Source organism: Salvelinus namaycush, chromosome 15 (assembly GCF_016432855.1).
Source record: "Salvelinus namaycush isolate Seneca chromosome 15, SaNama_1.0, whole genome shotgun sequence".
NCBI classification, from domain to species: domain Eukaryota; kingdom Metazoa; phylum Chordata; class Actinopteri; order Salmoniformes; family Salmonidae; genus Salvelinus; species Salvelinus namaycush.
In genome coordinates, this window is record NC_052321.1 from 19,361,480 (window position 1) to 19,387,208 (window position 25,729).

Below are 25,729 nucleotides of genomic sequence, written 5' to 3' on the forward strand. Positions count from 1 at the left end.
GGCTTTCGTACTACGTGTTTGTGCACTTGTTATTACAGGTTTCGTCCCGTGTATTATTTAGAAGTTTACACCTCGCTCTTTTGCTTGGGTTACATCCCTATATATATATATACGTGTTTGTTTTGGGCTTAGTCCCTGTCGTTTTCATAACGTACTTTATTTTGGGTGGAGAAATAAATACCCCTATTACGGATTCCTGCGCCTGTCTCCTATCATTATACAGCGTGACAGGGTCTGAATACTTTCCGAATGCAATGTATCCTCATGTGAAAATTGCAGTTTATTAAATATTCTACAGCTATAATGTCATCAATCAAATCAAACTATTTATATAGCACATATAATGCATTTCAAGATGTTTAAAGTCGGGCATTGAAAGGCATGTGGCACTTAACATCCTTTCTCTTTGTAGGTCTCTATCGGTGACCAGCAGTGGTGGAAAAAGTACCCAATTGTCATACTTGAGTAAAAGTATAGATACTTTAATAGAAAGTTACTCAAGTAAAAGTGAGTCAGCCAGTAAAATACTACTTGAGTAAAAGTCTACAATTATTTGGTTTTAAATATACTTAAGTATCACAAGTAAATGTAATTGCTAATTGTGTATTTGACTATTGTCCTGCAACGCATTCAAAGTATAATGAGTAATTTTGGTTGTCAGGGAAAATGTATGGAGTAAAAAGTACAATATTTTCTTTAGGAATGTAGTGAAGTAAAAGTTGTCAAAAATATAAATAGTAAAGTAAAGTACAAATACCCCAAAAATAACTTAAGTAGTACTTGAAAGTATTTTTACTTAACTATTTTACACCGCTGGTGACCAGGGGATTCTCACTACCGCATGCGAATGTTTCCGTGGAGCTCATAAGTGTAGCCATGCAGCTGCATTGGCTATTTTTGCGGTTCACAATATCGACTGTACTGGAGTGGAGGAAGCCAGCCATGCCCAACCAGGTGCAGTCAGTGGAGGACCTGTACCCAGCCTAAGATTACAAGCCTCTGTCCCGAGAGCCCACAGAGGAGGATCTTCAGTGGCTAAGGAACTGTCTCTGGGGCAGGTTCAGTGGAATGGCATATCTCCTTGAACCTGAGCCAGAATAACCGCTACCCTCCCTGTCATCCCTGTCTGTACCAGATATTAAAAATATATATATATATACTACCGTTCAAAAGTTTGGGGTCACTTAGAAATGTCCTTGTTTTTGAAAGAAAAGCTCATTTTTTGTCCATTAAAATAACATAAAATTGATCCGAAATAAAGTGCAGACATTGTTAATGTTGAAAATGACTATTGTCACTGGAAATGGCTGATTTTCAATGGAATATCTATATTAGGCGTACAAAGGCCCATTATCAGAAACCATCACTCCTGTGTTCCAATGGCACATTGTGTTAGCTAATCCAAGTTTATCATTTTAAAAGGCTAATTGATCATTAGAAAACCCTTTTGCAATTATGTTAGCACAGCTGAAAACTGTTGTTCTGATTAAAGAATCAATAAAACTGGCCTTCTTTAGACTAGTTGAGTATCTGGAGTATCAGCATTTATGGGTTCGATTACAGGCTCAAAATGGCCAGAAACAAATAACTTTCTTCTGAAACTCATCAGTCTATTCTTGTTCTGAGAAATGAAGGCTATTCCATGTGAGAAATTGCCAAGAAACTGAAGATCTCGCACAACGCTGTGTACTACTCCCTTCACAGAACAGCGCAAACTGTCTCGAACCAGAATAGAAAGAGGAGTGGGAGGCCCCGGTGCACAACTGAGCAAGAGGACAAGTACATTAGAGTGTCTAGTTTGAGAAACAGACACCTCACAAGTCCTCAACTGGCAGCTTCATTAAATAGTACCCACAAAACACCAGTCTCAACGTCAACAGTGAAGAGGCAACTCCGGGATACTGGCCTTCTAGGCAGAGTTGCAAAGAAAAAGCCATATCTCAGACTGGCCAATAAAAATAAAAGATTAAGACTGGCAAAAGAACACAGACACAGGCCAGCATCTTGGAGGCGCATCTTCACTGTTGACGCTGAGACTGGTGTTTTGTGGGTACTATTTATATCTAAGCGACCCCAAACTTTTGAACGGTAGTGTGTATATATATATGTATAAAAAAGGGCACCTGGGGCATGCAGACATCCTGGCTGGCATGGGGCTGTCGGTGGAGCAGCAGGAGGCTATACAGCAGGCAACAGTTGGACAGTCCACCAACCCAAACTTGCACACCGTGAGGACAGGGAGGTTGACTGCCAGCAATTTTGGAGCAGTAGTTAGGGCCAAGCGCACTACTCCTTCGCTGCAAAAAAGGGTCCGCAGATCACAGTCGTTCAATGGGGTGTTGTCTGTAAAGTGGGGCACAGATAACAAAGAGGAGGACATCAAGGCTTTCAAAATGGCTACAGGGATGGCTGTGCAGGAGTCAGGGCTTTGGATCACGGGGTCTGGGATCAGTGTTCTCGTCACGCCTCCTGTCAGTACCTGTTTTCAGGGAAGCCAATGGTCCAAAAATATTCCACATAGTTCATACACACACACACTAGGCTCCAGGAATAGGTTATAGTACATACAAGTTTTGCTCAAAGCAGCCAACTAAATGAATGTAGTTAAAGTGTAAAGATTCACCCATTTTGAATGTTATTATTGTTTTTGTGCATCTCTGAGCGATGTTCTATCGATTCTCTGGGTCAATTCATGTTTTCATGTGTATCTGAGATATTGCCGTTCAAGCCGGCAGAAATCTGTCCGGTTTGACGTAGCACCATGATAAAGTCGCACTCACTGCACTCGAAGTTAATAGGATACGACTTTTAGATTTTTCCTTTAACTTTCTCATGGGCACAGTGGGAATTTATATCTGTGATGTTCAAATAATGTATTACTCTGTGTCTTACTTGCTGAAGGCCCCAGTCATCCCTGCCTGTACCTGACATTGTTGAAAAACAAGTGAACAATTAATGAAGATACACAAACAGTAGGCTTATATTACTTTAAAGTTTTGCTCAATGCAGCCAACTAAAGTAATGTCGTTCATCTCTGCACAGTATGTTAGTTTGTCAGCTAACTAGTCAGCCAGTTTAAGTGGAATGAATAACTGACAATATTTAAATTTAACTGACAATATTTCAAATGAACTACAAACATCAAAGCAACATCAAAGGAAAGGGTTACCTGCATCATCCCATCATCCCAGAGAGAGAGAGAGAGAGAGAGAAAGAGAGAGAGAGAGAGATGATTTTGATGCCTCTAGAAATGCAATGTTTTAACGTATCAACATCCTTATCTGGACAGAAAATCCTTTGTCATAACACAAACCCACCTTGGACAATGTGATAAGTGGTCCCTCAACACTTAATCCTCATGCCTCGTTTGTTCTTGTTTCCCAATCAACAGCTACTTTTTTTTTACCTTTCTTTAACTGGGCAAGTCAGTTAAGAACAAATTACTATTTTCAATGACGGCCTAGAAACAGTGGGTTAAACTGCTTTGTTCAGGGGCAGAACGACATAATTTTACCATGTCAGCTCAGGGATTCGATCTTGCAGCGCTCTAACCACTAGGCTACCTGCCGCCCCACTTCTCTGATGAGTGGGTCTTGGAGGTTTACAAGTGCACAGCAAGTCTGCACCAGGACATTACATTAACAATGCAGATAAGGTGGGATGAATTTTGAAATCTTTTAGTTGAGGATTTGCCCTCTAAACATGGATCTTGTTTCTCGCTATGTCTTTTGTGAGATGTATCTCACTTTCTGTGAACCTTCCGTGCTTCAGGAATGGAGGAATGTTCACAGTGACTCCTGCAGGCATCAAGCTTTGGATCAAGAAGCCTTCGTCTGCCAAAATCATCTCAAGACGTGAAGATCTTCTCAAATCCCGACATCTGGACAATGGCTTTGTCTGACACAGATCCTGGATACAGATCACTGCAGTATGTTATCACCTCATTAGGTGCAACTCCCTGGAGTAGCTTGAAGGAGCGCATTGAACAGTACACAGAGTAGGTTTGCTTCTGCAGATCCATCTTACTTGGAGTAGCAACTTCTATGTCAGTACAGTCAATGACCATCCTGCAGTTTCTGCTGGACATCTGAAAAGACGCAGGCAAGCACATTTGGTTCTTCTCCCGACTTGGAACAGTCTTCATGATTCTAATTTAAAAAAGCTTGTGGATCACGTGAATGAAAGTGATGGTAACATTGCTGACAATGTGCACGGGCGTGCACGGGCGGGTCGTTGACCCGTAAATTAAAGACCTGTCCCCTGACATTGGGGTTCCATAACAGGCCGGTATATATCTAAGGTCGACAGAGACGGTGACGGAATCCAACCGACATTTATTTTCCCAGCCTACGAGACAAGGTCAGTAAGTCTTTATTCACGAATTTGGGGGAATATTTTAAGACATCTTGGACTTGATATTCTAAACACCTAGAATTAATCAAGGATCTTAGGTATTCTAAACAGATTCACTGAGACGGTTTTTACTTTGTGTATTAACGAAATCGATAAGGGAGCAGGTTCGCGAAGACCTGAGGTACATGTGCACTACCATAAATAAAACTAGCTTAATAATTGAGGTCTGTGAGAAAAGGCCGACAGGTTATTAAAGGTTATTAAGAAAGGACATAAAATAGGTGCTGTGAGATAGGACGGGGATTTTGTGCAAATAGGATAACTTAAATGGTTCATTAACATGTGGTAAATTAACCATAGATCCGAATCAAAAGCCATACCTAAATAAAAGTCCTAAATTGAGAAGAGGCGAGGATATAAAATAGGGTTTGTGAGAAAGGACAGTAATTCTATGCGAACAAGATAACTTAAATGGTTAATTAACATGTGGTGAAATAATAACCATAGATCCGATTCAAAAGAAAATACTGAAATAAAGTCCAAAAAGGAAGGAGGGAAAAGGGAAACCTAATATAGCGGGGTGAGATACGAGATATTAACGAGTCAAAAGTCACAAGGAACAACAGAAAAATCGGCTGCTAACTAGGGCTTTACGACCCCTGGAAATTAGCTTATAGTTGTATACGGGTGAGACCTAATTCCCTACTGGGAAGAATAGGTGAGTTAGTTTATATTTGGCTGTAAGGGATTTAGGTCTGAATAGTTAAAACTTTTACGATTCGTGATAGTTTCTGATTATTGTTTTTTTGTTTTATTGTTTAGGTAATACCAGTGAATTTGAGCAGGAAGTTAATGTATTCTAACATTATAATCTGTTTCCATTACGTAGAACAAAAGCAGATTGACTGAAGGTGCTTTTCCTTAAGGGAACTATACAGTCATCTCTCATGGCAGACCTTGTGGATCTGCTGCCATAAGGTTTGGGTTTTCTGCTCAACAAAATTAATGATTGGAGGGAGTACAATGGAATTATCATTATTATTAGGTTTTGTTTGTGGTCAACGTTTGGGTTTCTGAATCGGTGTAGTATAATGAAATGCTGACCAAGTGGTTGTATTTTTGTCTGGGAAAAGGAGTGTTTCATTGTCTCTCTTTGGAATGTTTCCTAGAGTCAAGATATCTTAAAGGGGTACACACACACATGGAATATTAGAAGTTATATTTTCTGAGTTTTAATTAAATAGGTGAATTCTTTAGATAAGGGAATGTTCTGGGAACCTGGGATACAACATGTAGAAAATGTTTGATGGTTTTTCTTTAATTTGTCTAATATAGTAAGAAACACTTCTTTGAAAGGGTGGTATGACTTTTGACCTCTATCATGGCTTTCCTTTGTGGTCTGATCAGCCTCATGGGAGGGCCATTTGGATAATGAATTTAAGGTAATTTGTAATATTGATTTTAAGGTAATTTGTGTAAATGATAATTATGATGGAGTTTATATTTCTTTGACATATTTGTAATTTGAACCAATGAGAAGAAAGATAGGGCATAACCTTTGACTAAGGGTAGACTTCCTTAAGTCTCTCTTCCTATGGCCATAAGGGTACAATCATTTTTCTTTGTGGAGGGTTTCATAGTTGGGATTTTGATCTGATTATGTCATTTGAAACTTTGTTTTATCTTTTGACCAGTAGTACTATTTTTTATACAATACTCTCATGGAGAATTATGGTTTAAAAATGGGGCGAAGGTGGGTTTTATAAAAAACTGTCATAAGGTTATTTTGAAACTCCCACTATTTTGGCTTAAGTAATGTTTAGTAATCTAGCAAAGTTTTATTTTCCCTTAGGTAATCAGCTGTTGTTGTATGCAGTGTAAGAAATTTAACACAACAAGGCTGTGAAATTGATATAATAGTATTATTATAGTTTGTTGTTGAACAAGGTTCTAAAGTTAGCAAGAATAAGTTTAATAATGGTAGACTTATGTTAAGTATTTAGGACATATTCTGAGCCAACAGGACAGGGACATATGACATCTGTGGTGATCCAGGATCATTGAGAGTATCAAGATAAACTTAATCGAACTAGGTAATAATCTTACCTAATCTTAAAGATTATTACCATAGACATGTTGATTTTTCTAAAACTCCATGAGTGCAGACAGGGAGACAGTGAGATATTTAGTCAATATTTGGAAACAACCCATATTTGATACTGACTGTTATAAGAAAGAGCGACAGACAGATAGAAGGAAGGGCAGACGGAGAAGCCCTCCCCACACTGCTGAGACCTTGATGGTTGGGGAGTAGCATGAGGAGAGAAGATAGAAGTGACACAGAATGGGTAGATAACAGTTACTGAGTGGAGACAAAAGGGGAATGAAAGCTTAGTTGGTTTCAGGAACTAAGGTGTTAGACACTGAACCATTGCCCAGAAATTATTCTGCACAGCAGGCCGAAATAGTAGCATTAGAGAGAAAGGTTACTATTTACACAGACAAGCATATAGGCATTTAAAACCATACAAAGCAGCACAGTTAAATCTTAAAGAAGATAAGACACTTGACAGAGAATTGTTACAGGATAGCCAAGAACGAACGCCCCAGGGAGAATTGGACATGTGGAAAATGAAATGGGCAATCCTACAAGATAAGGTCTGACATAAGGATAATTTACTAATCTTACCAAAGTCATTGTTTAGATACGCAGCAATATTGATACATGGGCAGAGCCATGTATCAACCGGAGGGATGGTAGAGGTAATTAGACAACACTTTGTAGCATACGGACTAACTAACTTTTTTTTTTTTAAATGTTCACGTTGTGTTATTTGTGCACAGAATAATCACCAGGGTAGACAGAAAGCAGGTTAGAGGAAGGATGGTAGAGCAGGTTAGGAAACACTGCAGGTTAGGAAAGACTTAGTGGCCTAGAGGATAACTACTTAATGGCCTAGAGGATAACTACTTAATGGCCTAGAGGATAACTACTTAATGGCCTAGAGGATAACTACTTTTTTTTAAAGAAGGGGTGTTTAACAATAATAGATAAGTATATTGAATGGGTAGAAGCATTCCCAACTTACTTGGCGGACACGATTATGGTAGTTAAAATATTAGGTCAAGATATTATCCCTAGAGTTGGTTTACTAGGATCTATTTCTTTAAATAATGGATGACATTTTAGCTAATCAGGTAGAACAAATAGAATGCCAGAGGTAGGGACCAGAACAGGTAGACATAGAAGTTGAAGATATACTAGCAGAACACATGAGAAGACTGTTTGTTAACCAAACCCGTATGTCCAAGATTTTGTGTCCAACAGGTGAATAACAGGAGAAGGTGATTCACTCAATCCAACCAGGAGACTGGGGGGGTGGATCCAGTCCCTGAGGAGAATAGACTGGAAGCAGCCCCGTTGGGAAGGCCCATACCAGGTTCTGTTAAACCACCGCCTTTGCTATTAGAATTGCTGAGAGAGTCACTTGGGTCCACATTACCCACTGCAAGAAGGTATGTACACATATGAGCACGGCTGATCACACACAGAGTTAGGAGAAGAACCGAGTACCAACAGGGTCCGGAGGTTACCTCAACGAAGATTTCCTATCCCGACCGTTCATCACTGTGGGTGATCCTAGAAGTGTGAGTATGGGGTGGTACCTAGCAGACCGACTAAGGGCAGGAGAGGGTTGGCGGTTTTTGGGAAGAGTAGGGGCTCTGAGCTGCATCATAGTCTTGGTAACCTTTCTGATACATCCAGATCCACCACCTTCCGGTTCTAATTATATGACGACATTGTCATTGATAAGAAGTAAAATATCAACTATATAATACACTGATGAGTGACTTACAGAATAAGGAGTCAAAGAAGATCAAGATGTAGGATTTAAGGTAAACATTAAACAATTCCCTAGGAAAGTAAATAACTTTACAGGGAGTGGGTTGGCCAGATTGAAGTACTCGGCCAACCCACCTCGGTTCACTTTAACTCCTGATGAGTACCAGTGTTATAGATACAAGAATGGTATCGAGAACTTAGATGATCACACACAGAGTTAGGTTTTAATGGCTGAAAGGTAATCGTTAATGTGACTGACTTAGGTTTGGAAGTACAGAAGATAATTCTTAACCTCACAGCACCTATAACTGATGTAGGGTGGGCTCGTACCAGCAAAGAACGCATACGACAGAAACTACCAAAAAGGGTGGTCAGGAACTTGCCTCCCGGGGTTATTGGTCAAACCAGTTCGAGTTAGTCATTAGAGGCCAGTTATAGGAAGCTAAAATAGGCACAGGAGGAGTTTTGACCAGGATGGGAGTCTAGATGGATGCTATTGGCATCCTCAGGGAAGTTCCAGAAGAATCAAATAGGTGAAGGCTTTACCACTACCTTATTTTGGTGGTTGACAATAAATAAAAATGTGGATTGGATTAATGACATCTATTATAATTAACAGAGATTCGTGAATGATACTGGGGATGCAGTAAAGGGGTTCTCTGACCAATTATCCGCCACCTCCCTCATGACCTGGTAAAATAGACTGACTCTCGATATGTTATTGTCAGAAAAGGGCGGGGTATGTAGAATGATTGGGGTTCATTGCTGTACGTTTATTTTTTAAATAACACAGCTCCAGACGGATCAGTGACCAAGGCCCTGGCTGGATTAACCACATTAGCTCATGAATTAGCAGAAAACTCTGGGGGGGATAATTCTCTAACAAATTGGTTTGACAGTATGTTTGGGATATGGAAAAATGCCATAATCACTGTGTTATGGGCAACCTTCACCTGTATAACAGTGTGGGTATTATGTGGCTGTTGTTTGATTCCGTGTATGCGAGGTCTCATTTCCAGGACTCTGGAGAGGTCGATGACGCAACAGATGGTGAGATATGGACCGATTCCGAGCTCTGGCCAGTGGGATGATGAATACATGCCTCCAAACCTAGTAGATGATTCTGGTTCCTTCACTGACGAGGAGCCAATGTTAGATGAGACTATCTTCAATGTTTAGACAGAGACTGTTTCTTTCATGAAGATTATGATGAAAATCCTAAACAGGAAGAGTCATAATTGGATATAGGCCTAGAACAGTCATTGATGAGTATCGAATGAAAATACAGGCATTGGTTTGGTTTATTCTTGTATAACATTTATGTTTTCATATAGTGTTTGATATATCAGTGTGTATTATTTAGTCATTAAGGGTGGATTGATAAAATAATGTATATGTTTAAAGATAATGATTCAATAATTCCACTCTGAAACCATATAATTGTACGAAATTTATTAGAATCATAAAACTATAATCTGATGATGTGTGTAGTTTTAGTCAGAATTAGAACAAGGACCTTTTGTTCCTTTTTAGTATGTAAGCAGGGTGCAAGTGTGAAACAAATGATAAGAGGAGCTATCGACAGACAAGCTGGACTACTGTGTTCCTTACAGGACATTCTGTCTCCACCCGTGGAGGGGAGAAACTGTTAGGCTTGCAGAAAATTATGAAACATGTTGCAGATTAAACAATGTATCTGTGTAGTGGAAAAACACAGACTGTCTAAGCAAGGCGTAGCTTAAGATTTGAACTTGTTTGTGTGTGTTATAAAGACTGGGTTTGCATTTTTGATGTTAGAACGTTCCCGTGAATAAACATGTTGACTATTGTAAGCTGGGACTCTTGTCTGTATCATTCAACCAGAATTTTACAAACTCTGGGTTGCAGACTGAGTAGATTAATTGAAGTAATTGAAGTTTATGAACATTGATAACAAAATTATCATAACACATGTCTAACTGGCTTCACAGGTCATTTGATTAGACATGTACAACAGATGGACAGATGAACAAAATCGTTTGTGTTTTGTATGAGGAAAACATTGAGCCTACAAGTCCTTTATGAGCTAACTTGCCAGCTAACTTAAGCTAATGTAGATAACTAGCCAACCAAGGTACCTAACTAGCTAACCCACCAGGCGATATTTGGTCAACATTAGCTCACCGTTTGTGTAGTCAGACTTTTCTAAGTGGTGTCATGCGCGCTAACCAACTATCCTTGCCATAGTGCCGGCCTAACGTTAGCTAGCAAGTCTGACTACACCAACAGTGAGTTAATGTTAACTAGCTAGCTAAATATCCCTTCTCTGTTGGGCTAACTCTAGCTAGCATGTCACCATGTGAAAAAGTATGACTATACAAACTATGAGCTAACTTTAACTAGCTGGCTAGCTCACTAAAGAGGTCACAACAGTCATTATGCTGGTTTTCTTTTTACTTGTAAGGAATATGCGTTGTACATGTAACTATAGTCAGGGGTTATTTAGCATCTGTTCATAAGCACCTAGCTAACCACAGATTTTTGACCTAACAAAAATAGCTTGTTAGCAGCTAGCAAACCTTATCACACGGCTCCAGCCACGCCTCTCGCTTACAGAGGTCGGAAAACGATAAAATGCACATATGCTTATTGGAGTAGTGGTTACAATCCGGTACATAGCACAGAACCATCCTTGCTTCTGATCGACAGAGAGACCTAAGGTTAGCTAGTCGGTTAGAAAGGCCAGAGTAATTTAACAAAATCTAGTCATAAAATGCTAAGATAGGTAATTTGAAAGATGCTAAACAACAATATACACAAGAAATACAAAATATAATTTATTTAAACAAGAAACTACAAAAAGGCTATAATATCCACTAGTTATTCTATTTGACTTTACTTGTTAGGTTCCTTGCAACTTGTTGCTGAGAGTTTGCATGGAGAAATTTTGAGTTTTTTTCCACCCTGCAACACTGCCTTGAGTGATGACGTTAAAGCTTGTGGCAGGATGTGTAGTTCTGCATGTTAGCCACATTAGCAGCTAATTAGCATTTCCTTTATGGTATGTAATTACAGGCAAATATATTGATAAGAGTTGCAGTACCTTGTCCGAGAGAGGTTTCCTTGGTTATCAAAACGTCAAGCCAAGGTAAGCCTACACGAAACACAGACCTTATATGAACTCGTTCTAAAATCCCCTATGGAAAAATGTATGGTGGAAAAACGATTGGAACCATTTCCTTGTTTGACCACTAGGTTTTATGGGTATTATGACTCATACTGTGGCACTCAATTGCCATCAGCCATTGAGGGGGTGCTTCCTTGGAAATCAATGAAAGCTGCTATACTGCCTGCATTGGCTCACGTCCAATGGCAGCGTCCAAGCTCAGGAATCGCCGAGGTTCAATTCTGAGGTTCAAAGAATGACGCTCACGTTCATTCTATCTTATGAATGGAATTAATGAGAAAAAAGTTGATTTCAGTTTGTTTCTGGTGTAGCAGGTAGAAAGTCACATTGACACAATGTTGATGGCAACGCTTAACTTCCTTTCATGGGCAACGATGCGCCAGGCCAGCTAGTTAACATTAGCCTAACATTACTATATCTAGCTACATGTTGAACTTCCATCCTCTCAGGCCAGGGGCACAATGTATGAATGTATGGTTGGATCAGAATCGCCGTTATAACCAATGGTCAGTACGGAGAATTAAGTAAAACCACAAGTCCAAATCCCTATTTCCATCCACTGCTAATTTAGGAAAGGGATGATTTTAGCTGGCTAGCTAGCCACCGGAGGACAAAGACACAACGGGATGCAGCAATTCAAGTTTTCTGTCAATGACCTTTGGCTTCTAATGTGATGTGATTGGATTAAGCTTCTGACAAACTGGCATCCCTTGAGACTTTTTTTTTGGTGCCCCAGGACCATTCACAGCTGAGTTTACTCAGCTTAGCTCAAAGCTGATTTGCTATTATTATTATTTTTTTAATTCAATGGAGGCCAAATGCTTGCTGACTTCCCTTGAATTCAATGCTACTGGGGGCAACAATGTCATACTATTTTTGACCAGACAGCATAGATGGGCTACACATACAGAGACAGAGGGGCGTTGTTTCGTTCGCTTGGATAATCACTCCAGTGAGATACATTCAGCCTCTTGCGAATTGAAGGAAATTTATGAAACACAGAGACACGAAAGAAAATTTATTTTGTATGTTTTTCTTTTTGTCATTTTTTTGGGGAAGCCTGGCTTCCCATGGTATCCATGAAAACACGCCATAGGATACCAGTCAGTCACTATGATAACAGACATGAATTGTGAAATATGGCAAAATATATGGTCTCTATTGGATTCTTATGTGACCACAGACACCAACAAATAAACAAAATACATATTCAGTTCTAAAGAACAAGGGTATTGGCTGAACAATTAGTGCATTTAATATTGATTGGTTAAAAAATCCTTCCAACCACTTGCTCAAAAACATATTTTATGACCATATAGTAACCAGAGATACACTCATAACATGCCATTGTCTCTCTTAGGAGATAACATCACATTGACACAATGCTTATGGTTATGGTGACTCCCCCTGTTGGTGATCTGGCTCCTGCCTTCCTGTTCACGCCCAGAGCAGAGCAGAGACTGGAACACAGAAAAGGCTATATGGACACTACTGACCTGCAAAGCGATATTTAATTTCAGAATTTGTTCAAGTTAGGTTACGGTTAGGGTTAGGGTAAAGGTCAGTTTTAGAGTTTGGTTAGTCGTTTTACAGGTCAGGAGTGTCCTTATAACCTCTCCCCTGGAACACAGCACAGGCTTAACATATCAGACACACAAAAACCCCTCCTGGTTTTTCCCTCATTACACAATTACCATAATACACCACACTCACCTCACCCCTAATAACTGTGTGGTCTGACTGAATGATAGCCAGCCTTGTTTTGGTTACACACACACCACAGTCCATCTGTTTATGTCTGGGTGGATTTCCTCTGTGTGAGTTATGAGGAAAGAGAGAGACTGTGTGAAAATGTTATTTAGCCAGAAGAGAATGTCTGTGAGTGAAACATGACACTTTAATGATCTGGAGGACACCCCTGCACCTCTTCCTGCTTGCACAACTTTGGGAATTATCTGCCAGTAGAATTGACTTGTTTGTGCAGTGCAACGCGGAAATAGTTCCAATTAGGAGCAGACAGGGTCCAAAACATGATGATGCAGCTGAAGTCTGAATGTGAAGGCATCTTCAGTTGGAAGGAGGGTGGACATTCATTCCACTTTAGTGAAAATTATGAGGAGGTCAGTTAATTAACAAACTGAGGGGTATCCATTGAAGCAAGCTAGATCTACTCAGGGTTTCCTAAAGCTAACCAGCATCAGTTAGCTTCACATTCCAGCTCAGGCTTCATCTATACTACGACGGTGGAGATTGCTCGTCAGCCTGCTGATAACTAGCAGGCTTGTAACTTCGCGTGCATGTCGCACATGGCTAGTCGAACGCTAAACTCTTCATTGAGACAATGCTGAAACGTTATTCCATGGGCGAGTCAATTCCGCATTTAAATTTGTGCCGAAATCAAAATGAAAGAAAAGTTATCGTGCAAATTCAGCAGGCTATAGTTTGAAATAGGCTTTTATTACATATCCTTAACACCGACTTTGGTGTGCTTCTCAATGCACCTTCTCCAACTCTTATCATAAAAGATTATGTCATCATACAAGTGTTTATACTGTGCGTGAAGTTTAAAATGCACTCTGTCATTACTAAATGTGTAATGTCATATTTTAACATTTCTTTTTTTTACACAAAAACAATTGATTAATAAAATATTTAATCAGTAGTCTTCCTCAAATGAAAGGGATGATGATGCAATATTTGCAAGAGGGAAGGAATCTGATTTCATTGGTCCTCAAATCGTGGCTCAGTCATTTAATTCAGGGTGAGTGAAGTTCAGTGGATGCTGGTGGGATGAGCTATAGGAGGGCTGGCTTATAGTAATAAATGGAACGTATCAAACATATGGAAACCATGTTTGACTCCGTTCCATTTATTACATTCCAATGACCCTGTCCTCCTATAGCTCCTCCCACCAGACTCCACTGGTGGAGTTAGCTGTGAGCAGGTTAGTTCTGAAGGATTCGTTGCCATATAAACTTACCTGGCTAAAAGGTGAGCCACTTTCATATGACCAGGTTATCCCGATCAGAGTTGACCAAAGTTACCTCACTAACTCATTAAGAAAGCTAAACTTAGATGTGTATTTTTGGTTGTTGAAGCAGTTAACCTTGAAATGGGCATGGTCCATCTTTGTGAAAAATATAAAGTGATTTCAGAATATTAAGGCAAGTTAGCTGGCTAATGCATTGATCTTGTTTTGGAGTATACTCCCCTCTGCTCTGTCTCCCCTCAATCACCCATAACATAATGACATGTACAGTGACTGTAGGCCCACTAGGTAACTGATTTTAGAACTTATTGATTCTGTGTTCTGGAACAGCCCCTAGCAATCACAGCTACAAACCAGAGTGCCAATAAGAGGTTTATTTCAATAAAGTCAATATTGTTAAAAAAAAAGCCATGACATAGCCTGGATCTTTTCTTCTGACATTGACATACACATGTCGTCATTGCAGTGATTTTTGAAAACCTTCTGTGCAGGAGAAAACAAAAAAGGCCAGAGGAGATGTCTTCTAGTATTAAAACCCAAGCAGGTAAAAAATGCCTATTTTCTGAATAATCAAAACAAATATATACAATTCCTTTTATGAAATGTGTATTACAACAAATGTCTGAAAAGATGGCGGCAAAACAAGGGGAGATAAAAAACAAAACAATATATATTTTTGCTTTATCCACACTAAAGCATTTTGGAACTACGAAATAATACATTCACTACCTTTGAGAGCATTCGAAATAATGAGAAAATGAAATCCTACATGATATTCATTACATTACCATTCTCCTCTCCCCGATTAATTTTCTCATAAATATCTTTAGTGTCATCTTTCCTGATGCCTGACTGCACATTACCGTTCTTCCGTATTCTATGGGAGAAAGAGAAAGTGTGTGGTTTTTATACTTCACTAGTTTAGATAGCTGGAGTCATTCAATCCACAGTGAGACCAGAATTAATGTGCCCTTTTTGGTGGCTGAAGTATAATATAAGCTACCACTGCTGCCAGAACAACACAAGCTAAAGACTTCCCTTCATGCTTTACAGGAGAAAATAAAAAACAGATGTTATTTCTGGTAAAATGGAGCTTCACTGCCCAGAGTGTCAGTGTCTATATGGAGCAGTGATGTGAGGCAATGCAGTGATGAAGTCTAAATGGTTTTTTTTTTTCTGCTAGATATTATCTAATATTTCATTGCTACATATTTCTTTAATCTCAGGTTCCATTGTCCTGAGCTGGAAACATCTCATTCAAGCACCTGGTACAGGTACATCGTGGAAAGCCCTGACTGAGCTCAGCATAAGGTCAAGGAGGAAAATGGTATCAGAGCATGGAAAACATGTAGCCTTACTTCTATTATAGTTATTGCAATTGACTTAAGCAATGCAACAGTAAAATGAAGCATATCGCACCAATATGTCAAACTCGGTGGTTTGGCCTAGCGTCTGTCTACATGCAGTGAAACCTGTCCTCATTTATCCTCTAGAGCCAAAAACACTGAATCTTTCAACACTTTATAAATCAACTCTGTAGCCAAAACACAAAATCAGCCTTGTAATTTTCACTTTCATAGCAAGCCTAAAAAGCAAATTAATATTGAACAGCTGAACGGAAAATAGAAAAACACAGGTTGTGACCATATTCCCATGAGGAGACAGAGGGTCACCCGGAAGGCCACTTCATAAGAAGTGTGTTTAGATTGCCCTCCAACACTGATAAGCTCTGATACACACCAGCCTGCGTCTGATCTGGGAGATCGCCATTCAAATCATCATATCAAAGAGAAAACAAAAAAAGTTATAAACAATGGACCGTCAGTAAACTTTCTGAGCTGCTTCATGTACTCAAGATATCTCCAAAAATAAAAGGGAAAAGTAAGAACAAAGGAGCTCATGCATTGTGTTTGCTATAAATGAGGAGAGAAGGAAAGGTAGTCCATAGTTTTCTTTCTCGTGTCTGAACAGACCAGTCCCAGTGTTGGGGGTAAGGGGGGGGGGGGCCTATTTGATCAGCCTCTTGGCCACGTCTTGGTAGGCGATCTCGATCTCTTTGTCACTGGGGCAGGTGTTGGTGAACTCCTCGTGTGTGTAGGCGTTCTGCAGGTACTGCCAGATACCTGTCATGTCCTTGGGGATGTCAAAGCCTCTGTACTTCTTGGTCACCACCTGTGGATGGAGGGGGACATTGATTAATTCATGTATTCTTAGATAAACTTCTAGAGAAGAGGTCCCTCTGTAGGCCAAGGGTGGTACAAAATGATTTGGGTAGCAGAATGCATAAATCACTAAGTGCTCTGGGCTTTGCTGTGTCAAGATGTATTCTATTTGTCCAACATAAGCATTCAATTTTATCATAAGAATAGCACAGGTAGCTTAGCTGGGGGGTTACTATAGGGACTTCGCTAACTCAACTGTGTGTGTACACTGAGTATACCAAACATTATGAACACCTTCAAAATATTGAATTGCGCATGGACGGGGCATTCGTCGGGGCATGGACTCTACAAGGTATCGAAAGCGTTCCACAGGGATGCTGGCCCATGTTGACTCCAATGCTTTCCAAAGTTGTGTCAAGTTAGCTGGATGTCCTTTGGTTGGTGGACCATTCTTGATACACACAGGAAACTGTTGAACATGAAACTATGTAGCGTTGCAGTTTTTTGACACAAACCAGAGCACCTGGCACCTACCATCATACTCTGTTCAAATGCACTTAAATCTTTTGTCTTGCTCATTCACCCTCTGAATGACACACATACACACCAATCCACATCTCAATTGTCTTAAGGCTTAAAAATTATTCTTGAACCTGTCTCCTCCCCTTAATATACATTGAACGTAGTGGATTTAACAGGTGACATCAATAAGGGATCATAGCTTTCACCTGGATTCACCTGGTCAGTCTATCTCATGGAAAGAGCAGTGAGTATACAATGTTCTGTACACTCAGTGTATAATGTCATGTTTATTGGCCTCTGCTCTTACCTTGACGATGTGCAGCTTGGGAAGGAGGTTGCAGTCAGCCAGTGTCATGTTGTCACCATCCAGGAACTTGCGAGTGGAGATCTTGACGTCCTCAATGCTGTTGTGGTCGATCTCGTCAGGCAGTGGGGAGCGCAGGTACTCATCCAGCTTCTGCAGGGTCTTCAACAGCCCACGCTCCAGACCTACAGCAAAAAAAGGAACATTTATCATCTCTAACTAATGTGAAGGAACATTTTATTGTTGTGCTTTTCTAATAACCAATTTTACTGGGTTCTAGCAAGTGACTGATTGTGCCTGGGAGAAATCCTCACCATCAGTATAACCAGTTTGGCTCAGCTTGGAGAGAAGAAGCCTTGTGAGGTATTGGTCGGTCACATGCATGAACCAAACGTTAATGATGAATTAATGATGAAAAATGAATAAGCTATATCAAATATAACTTGTCGTGTAAGCAGTATATAAGAGAAGTATCGGGACTGCCCCGGCTGAGCTGCTGACAGACGTGTACTACTTGGTGCATTAAGTTTGTTGGAACCTCTCCAGCTTGCTGATACTAAAGAATGATTCATTTAAGATTGACTTCAGGTGTCCCTGGTGGTAATTTCCAGAACACTAGCACAACAACTGTCAACTGCATATAGCATTCACAAACCAGCCTGCCTGCATTGTGTTGAGTATTCTAGACCACTTTTCAAACCGACACTACAGGACACACACAGCAGTTCTGTAGTCTGCCACGCGAGGGCAGCATTTTATAGCAAGATGGCAGAACTTAAGCTGCCTTGCTGAAGTACTTTGAGAGAGTACATTCCTTGATCCCAGTTTTTGACATTATCTTGAGAGCCCAAATAAGGAGTAGTTCATACAACTAAAATAGATAGCAGGGGTTGGACTAATTGTGGTTCACTGAGCAAATTCGACTTATTGGAATGTTATGTATTCAAGCCAGTTGGAGAGTGTGTGACTGGGCATATTGTGTTTTACATTTTACAGTGTGACTGTCCTATAAATAGGGCATGCTTATCATTCAGATATGACTTTCAGCAATAAAGTACTGTTGACATAGCCCAGAAGATATTCAAAGCCAACCATCACGACAGGTCAATATTTCCACAGGGTGGAGAATAGAAAGAAACCATACCATCCAAGATACCAGAGGACATGAACTGATACTGTGTCATAAACAGCTTACCCCAGATTAACATGGCATACAGACAGAGAAACAATAGCCAATATGACTGAGGCAAAGCTACAGTATACTTTCATCTGTTGTCTTGTACAAAACATGTCTGTTGGCAATATATTTATAGCTGTGGCATGCCTGTTAAACAAAAGCCAGGGGAGACAAGAGAGTTGCTGTGAGCTCATTTCCAGACCATCTCGCTCTGTTGTTTTTACCAGGCTTTTGGTTGTTTCTTTAGAGAGCCCAGCCAGGTGACATGGGGTACAGGGGGAAAGTGGCAGGAATGGTACTGGGGACAGAGAGGGGCCACCACGGAGAACAAAAGCTCTATGTTGACATGGCAGCCCGCCCCCCCCCCCCCCCCGCGCTGTCACCCAGCCACCAATGACCTCAGGCTGCTGCTGTCACCTAGCAACCACAGAACTGTTGAAGCACATAGGTTTATGTGTGTGCTTGTTAATTATGTTATAGGGAGTGGAAGCTCACCTTCGTTGGCATTGGGTTTTGAGTTTTTGATGAAGGCTGAGAACTTGGCAAAGATGTCCATCCCAGCTGTGTTGGACTCAGGGTGTCTGGCACTAAGCTTGGTGAACCTACACACACACACACACACACAAACAGATGACACACCTGGTTAGATCTCAAACAAGCAGAGTGTATACTGTAACCTAGGTATCTACACTTGAAGGCAGTGTGATGTGCCTAGTAGGCGTGACGAGCTGTTACCACCCAGACGAGATGACTCACTTGGGTGGGCTGAGGACATCCTCCAAGAACTCCTCTATCTTGTTGACGTCTGTCTTGACCTCCCCGTTGAAGGTGATGAAGGGAGGGTGTGTGCCTGGGGCCAGGTTCTGGAGGTCTGCAGGCTTCCTGGGAAGAGGAGAAGACAGGGGATTTAGTGGGCATGTCACAACACACTGGTAAATACCCATATCAGCCAAATGCAATGCATACTGTATACTGTGTAAAGCCCTTAATGTTGTTGAAATGTCTATCTTGTTTGTATGGATGACTTTGCTGCAAAACCAAGTTCCCCCTGGGGATAAAGTTTTATACTACTACTATACAACTGAGACGTCACTGATTACTCACTAACCTATCACTTTATATCCTTATAATCCATCTAGTCTCGGTCTAGTCTTTGACAATCATCAACAATCATTAGTGTTATTCTGTTTCTTCCCAGGAACCAGTTCTATTGCTTTCTCAGGTCAGTGGAGGTGGCTGTGGCCCACGGACAGGACACAATTCCCTGTCCCAGTTCCATGCTCAACTGTTCCAGACTTTTCTAGCCCTCTCTAGCGCTCCCCTCGCACACACAGACCCTGGGCTGGAATTTATTTTCAACAGGGTTGTGTACGTGTGTTTGTGCATGTGTGTGTATGCCAAGTTCATTCCGCTGTCCGCAGTGCTCAGAGCAGGCGTGTTTTGTTCCAGGTGTCTGGGAGGTGAGATATGATGAGAACACACACAACATAATGAGGATGTGACGAAGGACCTGTCAACAGCACAAAGCCCTTTGTCATGTTTCATAATGATCCACACAAACCAAATCACTAAATTACAAAGGAAAATAAAAACCTTTTTAGGTCATACAGTGTAGAAGTATTAGCATTGCCATGACTGAGTTAATTGACTAAATAATGTGGAGCAAATTAACTTTGATGCAGAGAACAGCCTACCACTGACCTATCCATAGAGAGTGCTTCACATGCAAGCCAAGTCAAAATGCAATGTGATGTGCGTACGTACAGTGGTTAAGATGTCCCTATAAGGGGAGATGTGAAACACACTCATAGGACCACAGGGGCACCAAAACAGGAAGTGACCTCAACACTTTGGAATGAGCACATGAAGCACACTTGCCCCATGGCAACATTAAGTGGGAGGAGGTAAAAGTGTTCTCTCAAGAAGATAAATAAAAACGATTTAATCATAGACATGTTAGTCATTGAATTGGGCCAAAAATAGTTTTCCATACCAAGGTTGCAAAATTTAAGATTAGAAATCGTAATTCTACATCTTTCCTTACTAAGTGGGCTACTCACAATCACATCAATGTGGAATGGTAGTAAATAAAATATAATGTTTTTGAGTTCCATATAGCAATAAAAAGGGATAAAATAAGACAAACTCTTTTGCAATACTTTGCCTTTCTGTTGACTGGAGAAAAAGTGAAGCCTTTATCAGTCCTGGTCTGAACAGCTGAACAAAGACATGTTTGACAGAGGGGGAAACAAACACTGTTAAGTGGGCGGACATCCTCCACTGCCTTTTACAAGACCTCCAGAAGCTTGTTTCCCATTACACACCACAGACATAGACGTACATGCACAAATACATTCACAGACACCCACAGACAACATTCACAGACACCGAACGACAACATTCTCAGACACCCACAGACAACATTCACAGACACCCACAGACAACATTCACAGCCAACATTCACAGACAACATTCCGGTGCCTTCAGAGGTAAAAAAGAAGGTTGCTCTTGGTACTACTCAGTCTTGTCTTGTCTAGATTACCCTCAGGACCGACCCTGGCAGAGGTAGCAGTGTTTCTGAGCTCTCTCAGGAGAAGAGATGCAAAGCGATAGAAAAGCATCTACGTGGATGAGCTTTCCCCTCTAAACCACTTCATCAGAGAGCCTGCTGTATACTGGACTGTCTGAGTCAAACAGCAATGATGAAAGGCCCATGGAAATTAAGAGTTCATTTGACCATATCTGAAAATAATCACACATATGCCAGCAGCCTTGGCCTGGGAAGAGGAAAAATAATCAGGTTGACTCATAGAGGGACATAATGGCTGGGTAAGGAGCTGCCAGGCAGCATTACAGTGAACATGAGGAAGAAAGTTTTCTGTAGTTCCAGCCGAGGATAAATAGTGTTCAAATTACTTTGGGAGGGGAAGATGATCCTTTTAGATCCTGTTTTAGAGTAAGAAAAATAACATCTAGGGAGGAAGTGAGCACAACCTCAATTAGCCCCTCCAAAACGCAGCTTGTTTATTTTCCAGATTTCTCGGGTTTGGAAAGGTCATGAGAAAACCAAATAAGCAATTAGGGCGGTGTGGCTGTTTGAGGTGTGGCTGGATCAAAGTGTTCTGCTAGGCTGCTACGGTCTTAGTGGAGAGCCCAGAAAAGCTCTGAGAGCCAATGAAAGAGGAGAGCAGAGAGAGAATATTCCCCTGGCTTTCCAGGAGCTAGTTGAGAGCTGAGGAGTAGCAGGCTAATCCCTTCTGGGGGACTGAGCTAGCTAGATAGTGTGGCGTGTGTTGGAGGAGTGAGCAAGCGAACTAGTGTGATGTCTGGTGGAAGAGTGAGCTAGCTAATGTGACGTGGTGGTCTGGTGTCTCCCTCACCTCTTCAGGTCCACTGTGGTGACGTTGAAGACCACTCCCTTCAGCCACAGGATCATGAAGAGTCTCTGGGAGAACGGGCAGTTCCCAATGCTCTCGCCATCACTTCCCGCCTGAGAGAGAGGGAAAGAGAGGGCGAGAGAGAGAGAGGAGAAGAAGGTTAGATTAGGTAAGACTACATCAGCATCATTCACATGGCATTGTTTTCACCTTAAAGAAGCCTTTCACACAACCACAAAGAAAATGCACCATGGCTGGAAGGATAAGAGGCAGGGAATCCAACATCCAACATCCAACAAGATTTAAATGGCTCTTGTAAACTGATCGCAATCAAGTTAAGGTTGAGCCTTAAAATGGATAAAAGTCTTGGAACACTGATATTATCAGACCTCTGTTCTACAATCTCCAATGACCAGCGGTGTTTTACTGCACTGACCTATTTTGAGCAGACAATTATTCTTTCACACAGATTAAAGACTAGCTCCCTGAGTCCCAGAGAGCAGGCTAACCTCTGTCTCAAATCCTTTAGCACACTTCCACAGCCGCCTCCATTCATCCACACTACCAGGCAGCCAAGTGGAACACAAACCCCTGAAGTGACTGAGAGGGACCCTGAGAGGGAGCTGGACAGCTTCTTGTTTCTTTAGACCTAAAGAGAGAGTCTGATGTATTTGAGTGGGAGGGGGGATGATACAGTATGTCTGCCAGTGTCTAATCACTGTGCTCAACCATCACCATGACAACATCACTGAAGGTATTTTGATTTGTAACACATGCATGTTGATGTATTTGATGTGTATTGAATCGTGTATACAGGGCTATTCTGTGAGACAATTGGTCTCAGCATGAGTCCCTGTGAAAATAAAGGTTAAATAAAATGTAATTTATAAAATGAACAATCGACTACATGCCATCCAAACAAGAGACATGGACAAACTAGGCAACTGTTCTCAGACAATCTCTGAACGTGGGGAAAAACAAGCAACTACCCACTAGTACAGGCCCACTTTCACGTTGGGGATTTTCCTTACCCAAAATAGATCTGCCACCTTCACCTCCCTTTCATGACAAACTACTACTGTGCATTATGATAGTGTACACAGGCCTCCAGACCCAGCAGTAAAAACGAGGCAGTGAGAGAGATATTCTAAACACTCCGCTGGCAGACACACTGTCCTATAAACACACCAGAGATCTCTCCAACTACCACCGCAAGCACACTCTCCCTCTCTCACTCCCGCTCATCCACCTCAAGCTGGTCTATATCAATGATGCTCTAGAGCACAAGCAAATCCCAGTTTCCAGCTTAGGTTGTGTGTGCAGAAATAGTTGTGGGAGTAAGGAAAAAACGGTAGATCGAAGAGAGGGAGTTTTTGATGCAACTATCCTCCTCTCATGTAACATTAATATGTTACATGTGTGTAGTAATTACTAAATAGGAAAGTGAAATGAAATATTCATGAGTAAAGATCTTGCTTGTGTAAACAAACATACTATAGCTGGAGGAGCCAATCGCCGTTGAGATTGACACCCAAACTACAAAACACAAATAATTTGACTGTCACTACAATGTCTTCTCTAGGCCGTCATTGTAAATAAGAATGTGTTCTTAACTGACTTGCCTAGTTAAATAAAGGTTCAATAAAATAAATAAAAATGATCTGACATTGGCCCCAATGTTCCAGTTCATTATATGCCTCTTCCTCTTTTAAGAGGATCAACTCAAGCATGGTCTCAGCCCCTTTCACACTGTCAACATCTTCCCCCATTCCACGTTTACAGAACTGGTTATGGAGTGTTCCATAGACGGTGAGCACATAGAAGAATGCCATTCTTCTCAGTGCCAGTTAATTCTGAAGAATGCCCAGTATTCATTCATTCAGAAGGACAGGGACTGAAGGTAATAGGAGCATTAAGAAAAGGAATGTATCTTTTCTCACTGTCTATTACTTTAGCAAGTCTTGGCTCACTGAAAGGTGGCATGCTCATCAATTTGTCTCTCCTTGTCAGTCACTTTGTAGCCTACCCTCCCTTCTACCTAGCCTCCTGTCCATCTCTTTCACTTTCTCATTCCATGTCTCTACCTCTGGCCAGTGCAGAGGGCATCTTGAGGAAGGGAAAATTCCTCTCTGAGATTCAGGCCCATTCCAATGTCAAATACACTAATTAAAATGGCATACCACAGCCTTTTGAGTAATGGACTGGCGGAGCTGTGCCAAGATAGGGCTGGGCTTCATGACACATTTATAAAACTTTATTTTTTATTCCCATGGAGCTAACGTCCCCCTCTACCACTAGAAATCCGATAAATAATACCTATCCAAAACTTTTTTCAAAAGAGGTACGGCCTGAAGTGATCTTGTGAATGAATAGGGAACTTTGTTTCCAGAATGTTCCTGGCAGTGTGTCCGGCTAACAGCACTCTGCTGGTGTGTACAGACAGTCTGTTTGTCTCTCTGTGGTGTGGAGGCCCAGTGTGTTCTCTCTGTTTGATCTGCCTGCTGGCTGTCCTACAGGCTGGAGTTGCTGCTCTGTTGTTAGAGCTCAATTCAATAAATCAAAAGGTTGGATTAGATCACAGCCTTTGTTCAGTGTCCCCTCCTTATGATTCGATTCCTGTGTATGAAAGGCTTGCCATCAAATCGTATTGCTCTGTTTGGAACCTCAGGCAATTGTTATCTAACAAGAGACCAGTAGCTGATACTTGTGGGACTATAGAGACAACAATGTGTTATTTTCTGCTTTTATCCAGAGATTGTATTCTTGTTGGTTACTATGTGTCAGGGGTAGGAATGACAGCAAAACATGGTGACTATTCCCATGACGATGGAGGCCAGACTCATAATAAATAACTGCTTATCATTGCACAGAGATAACCAGGTGAATGGCATCTTTCAGAATACAATGGTACGTAAACATAAAGGACATGGGCCGTGTCTGAAATCTGTCTTGGTTACTACTTACTTAAAGTGCATACTGTGTACTATTTATCACGTACTGTTTGGTAAAAAGTATGCCACAGGCGAAACAGATACTTTTGGTGCATTCAAGACAACTGGGAACTCTAAAACAACGAGCTCAGACTGTGAAAAATCGCGACATCAGTGATCTTCAGCTCAGAGAAGTCAGAGGAAGTTTTTTTCCCCAGTTGTCTTGAAAGCACCATCTGTTATGGCTTCACATATGAACCGGACAGGATCATTTATAGCCCCACCCAGTGACCTTTCTCCATTGCCTTTCACTAACACCGGAGTGTTGTTTTGGGCTAACATTAGCTAGCATTTAGAACAACGTATTTGGGGTAAACTTGTGTACCGTAGGTCTATGCAAGTATCAATTGAAGAGTCAACTGAAGCTTAAAAGGAATGGGAGATGAAAAGCGCTATAGAAATATTATCAATTATTATACCAAAGATGGTTTATTTAGAACAAAAAAATAGAACAAAAATCTCTGACGAAGGCCAAGAGGCCGAAGCATAAGCTTCGATAGAAAAAGTGATGCTAGCAAGAGCAGTGTGTAAGTTTCTTTTTCCTTTCAAGTTATCTAATCGTTACCAGGCACCTGCAACAAGATAGCTCAGATGTACGAATGTATTTTTTAATGTTGAAAGTAAAACACACCAACAGTGGATGTACTGGTATCAAATAAAATATTTTATTACAAACAAGAAACACATTTCAATGAAAAAAACTGAAATCCACGAAAAAATTACTTCACCAAAAACATTAGAAAATGAATAGCTAAATTAAATGACATACAAAATACATAACTACTTCATGGCCTCTAAAATAGTCATAGGACGTGCCTCCCTGGCACCTCCTTCTCCAGACTCCA

The 25,729-nt window shown here is 40.9% G+C and overlaps 1 protein-coding gene across 1 annotated transcript in view; it reads right to left on the reverse strand.

Moving 5' to 3' along the window:
* Positions 1-14,706: 14,706 nt before the first annotated feature.
* Positions 14,707-25,729, reverse strand: part of LOC120060276 (chloride intracellular channel protein 4) — a 34,990-nt gene continuing 23,967 nt past the window's right edge. The window contains exons 2-6 of the mRNA XM_039009457.1: positions 21,898-22,007; positions 19,274-19,399; positions 19,013-19,119; positions 17,344-17,525; positions 14,707-16,524 (exon numbers count right to left, since the gene is read on the reverse strand). Coding sequence (XP_038865385.1) covers positions 16,360-16,524; positions 17,344-17,525; positions 19,013-19,119; positions 19,274-19,399; positions 21,898-22,007 — 690 coding nt within the window. The 3' untranslated portion in view covers positions 14,707-16,359. The remainder of the gene's footprint in view (positions 16,525-17,343; positions 17,526-19,012; positions 19,120-19,273; positions 19,400-21,897; positions 22,008-25,729) is intronic.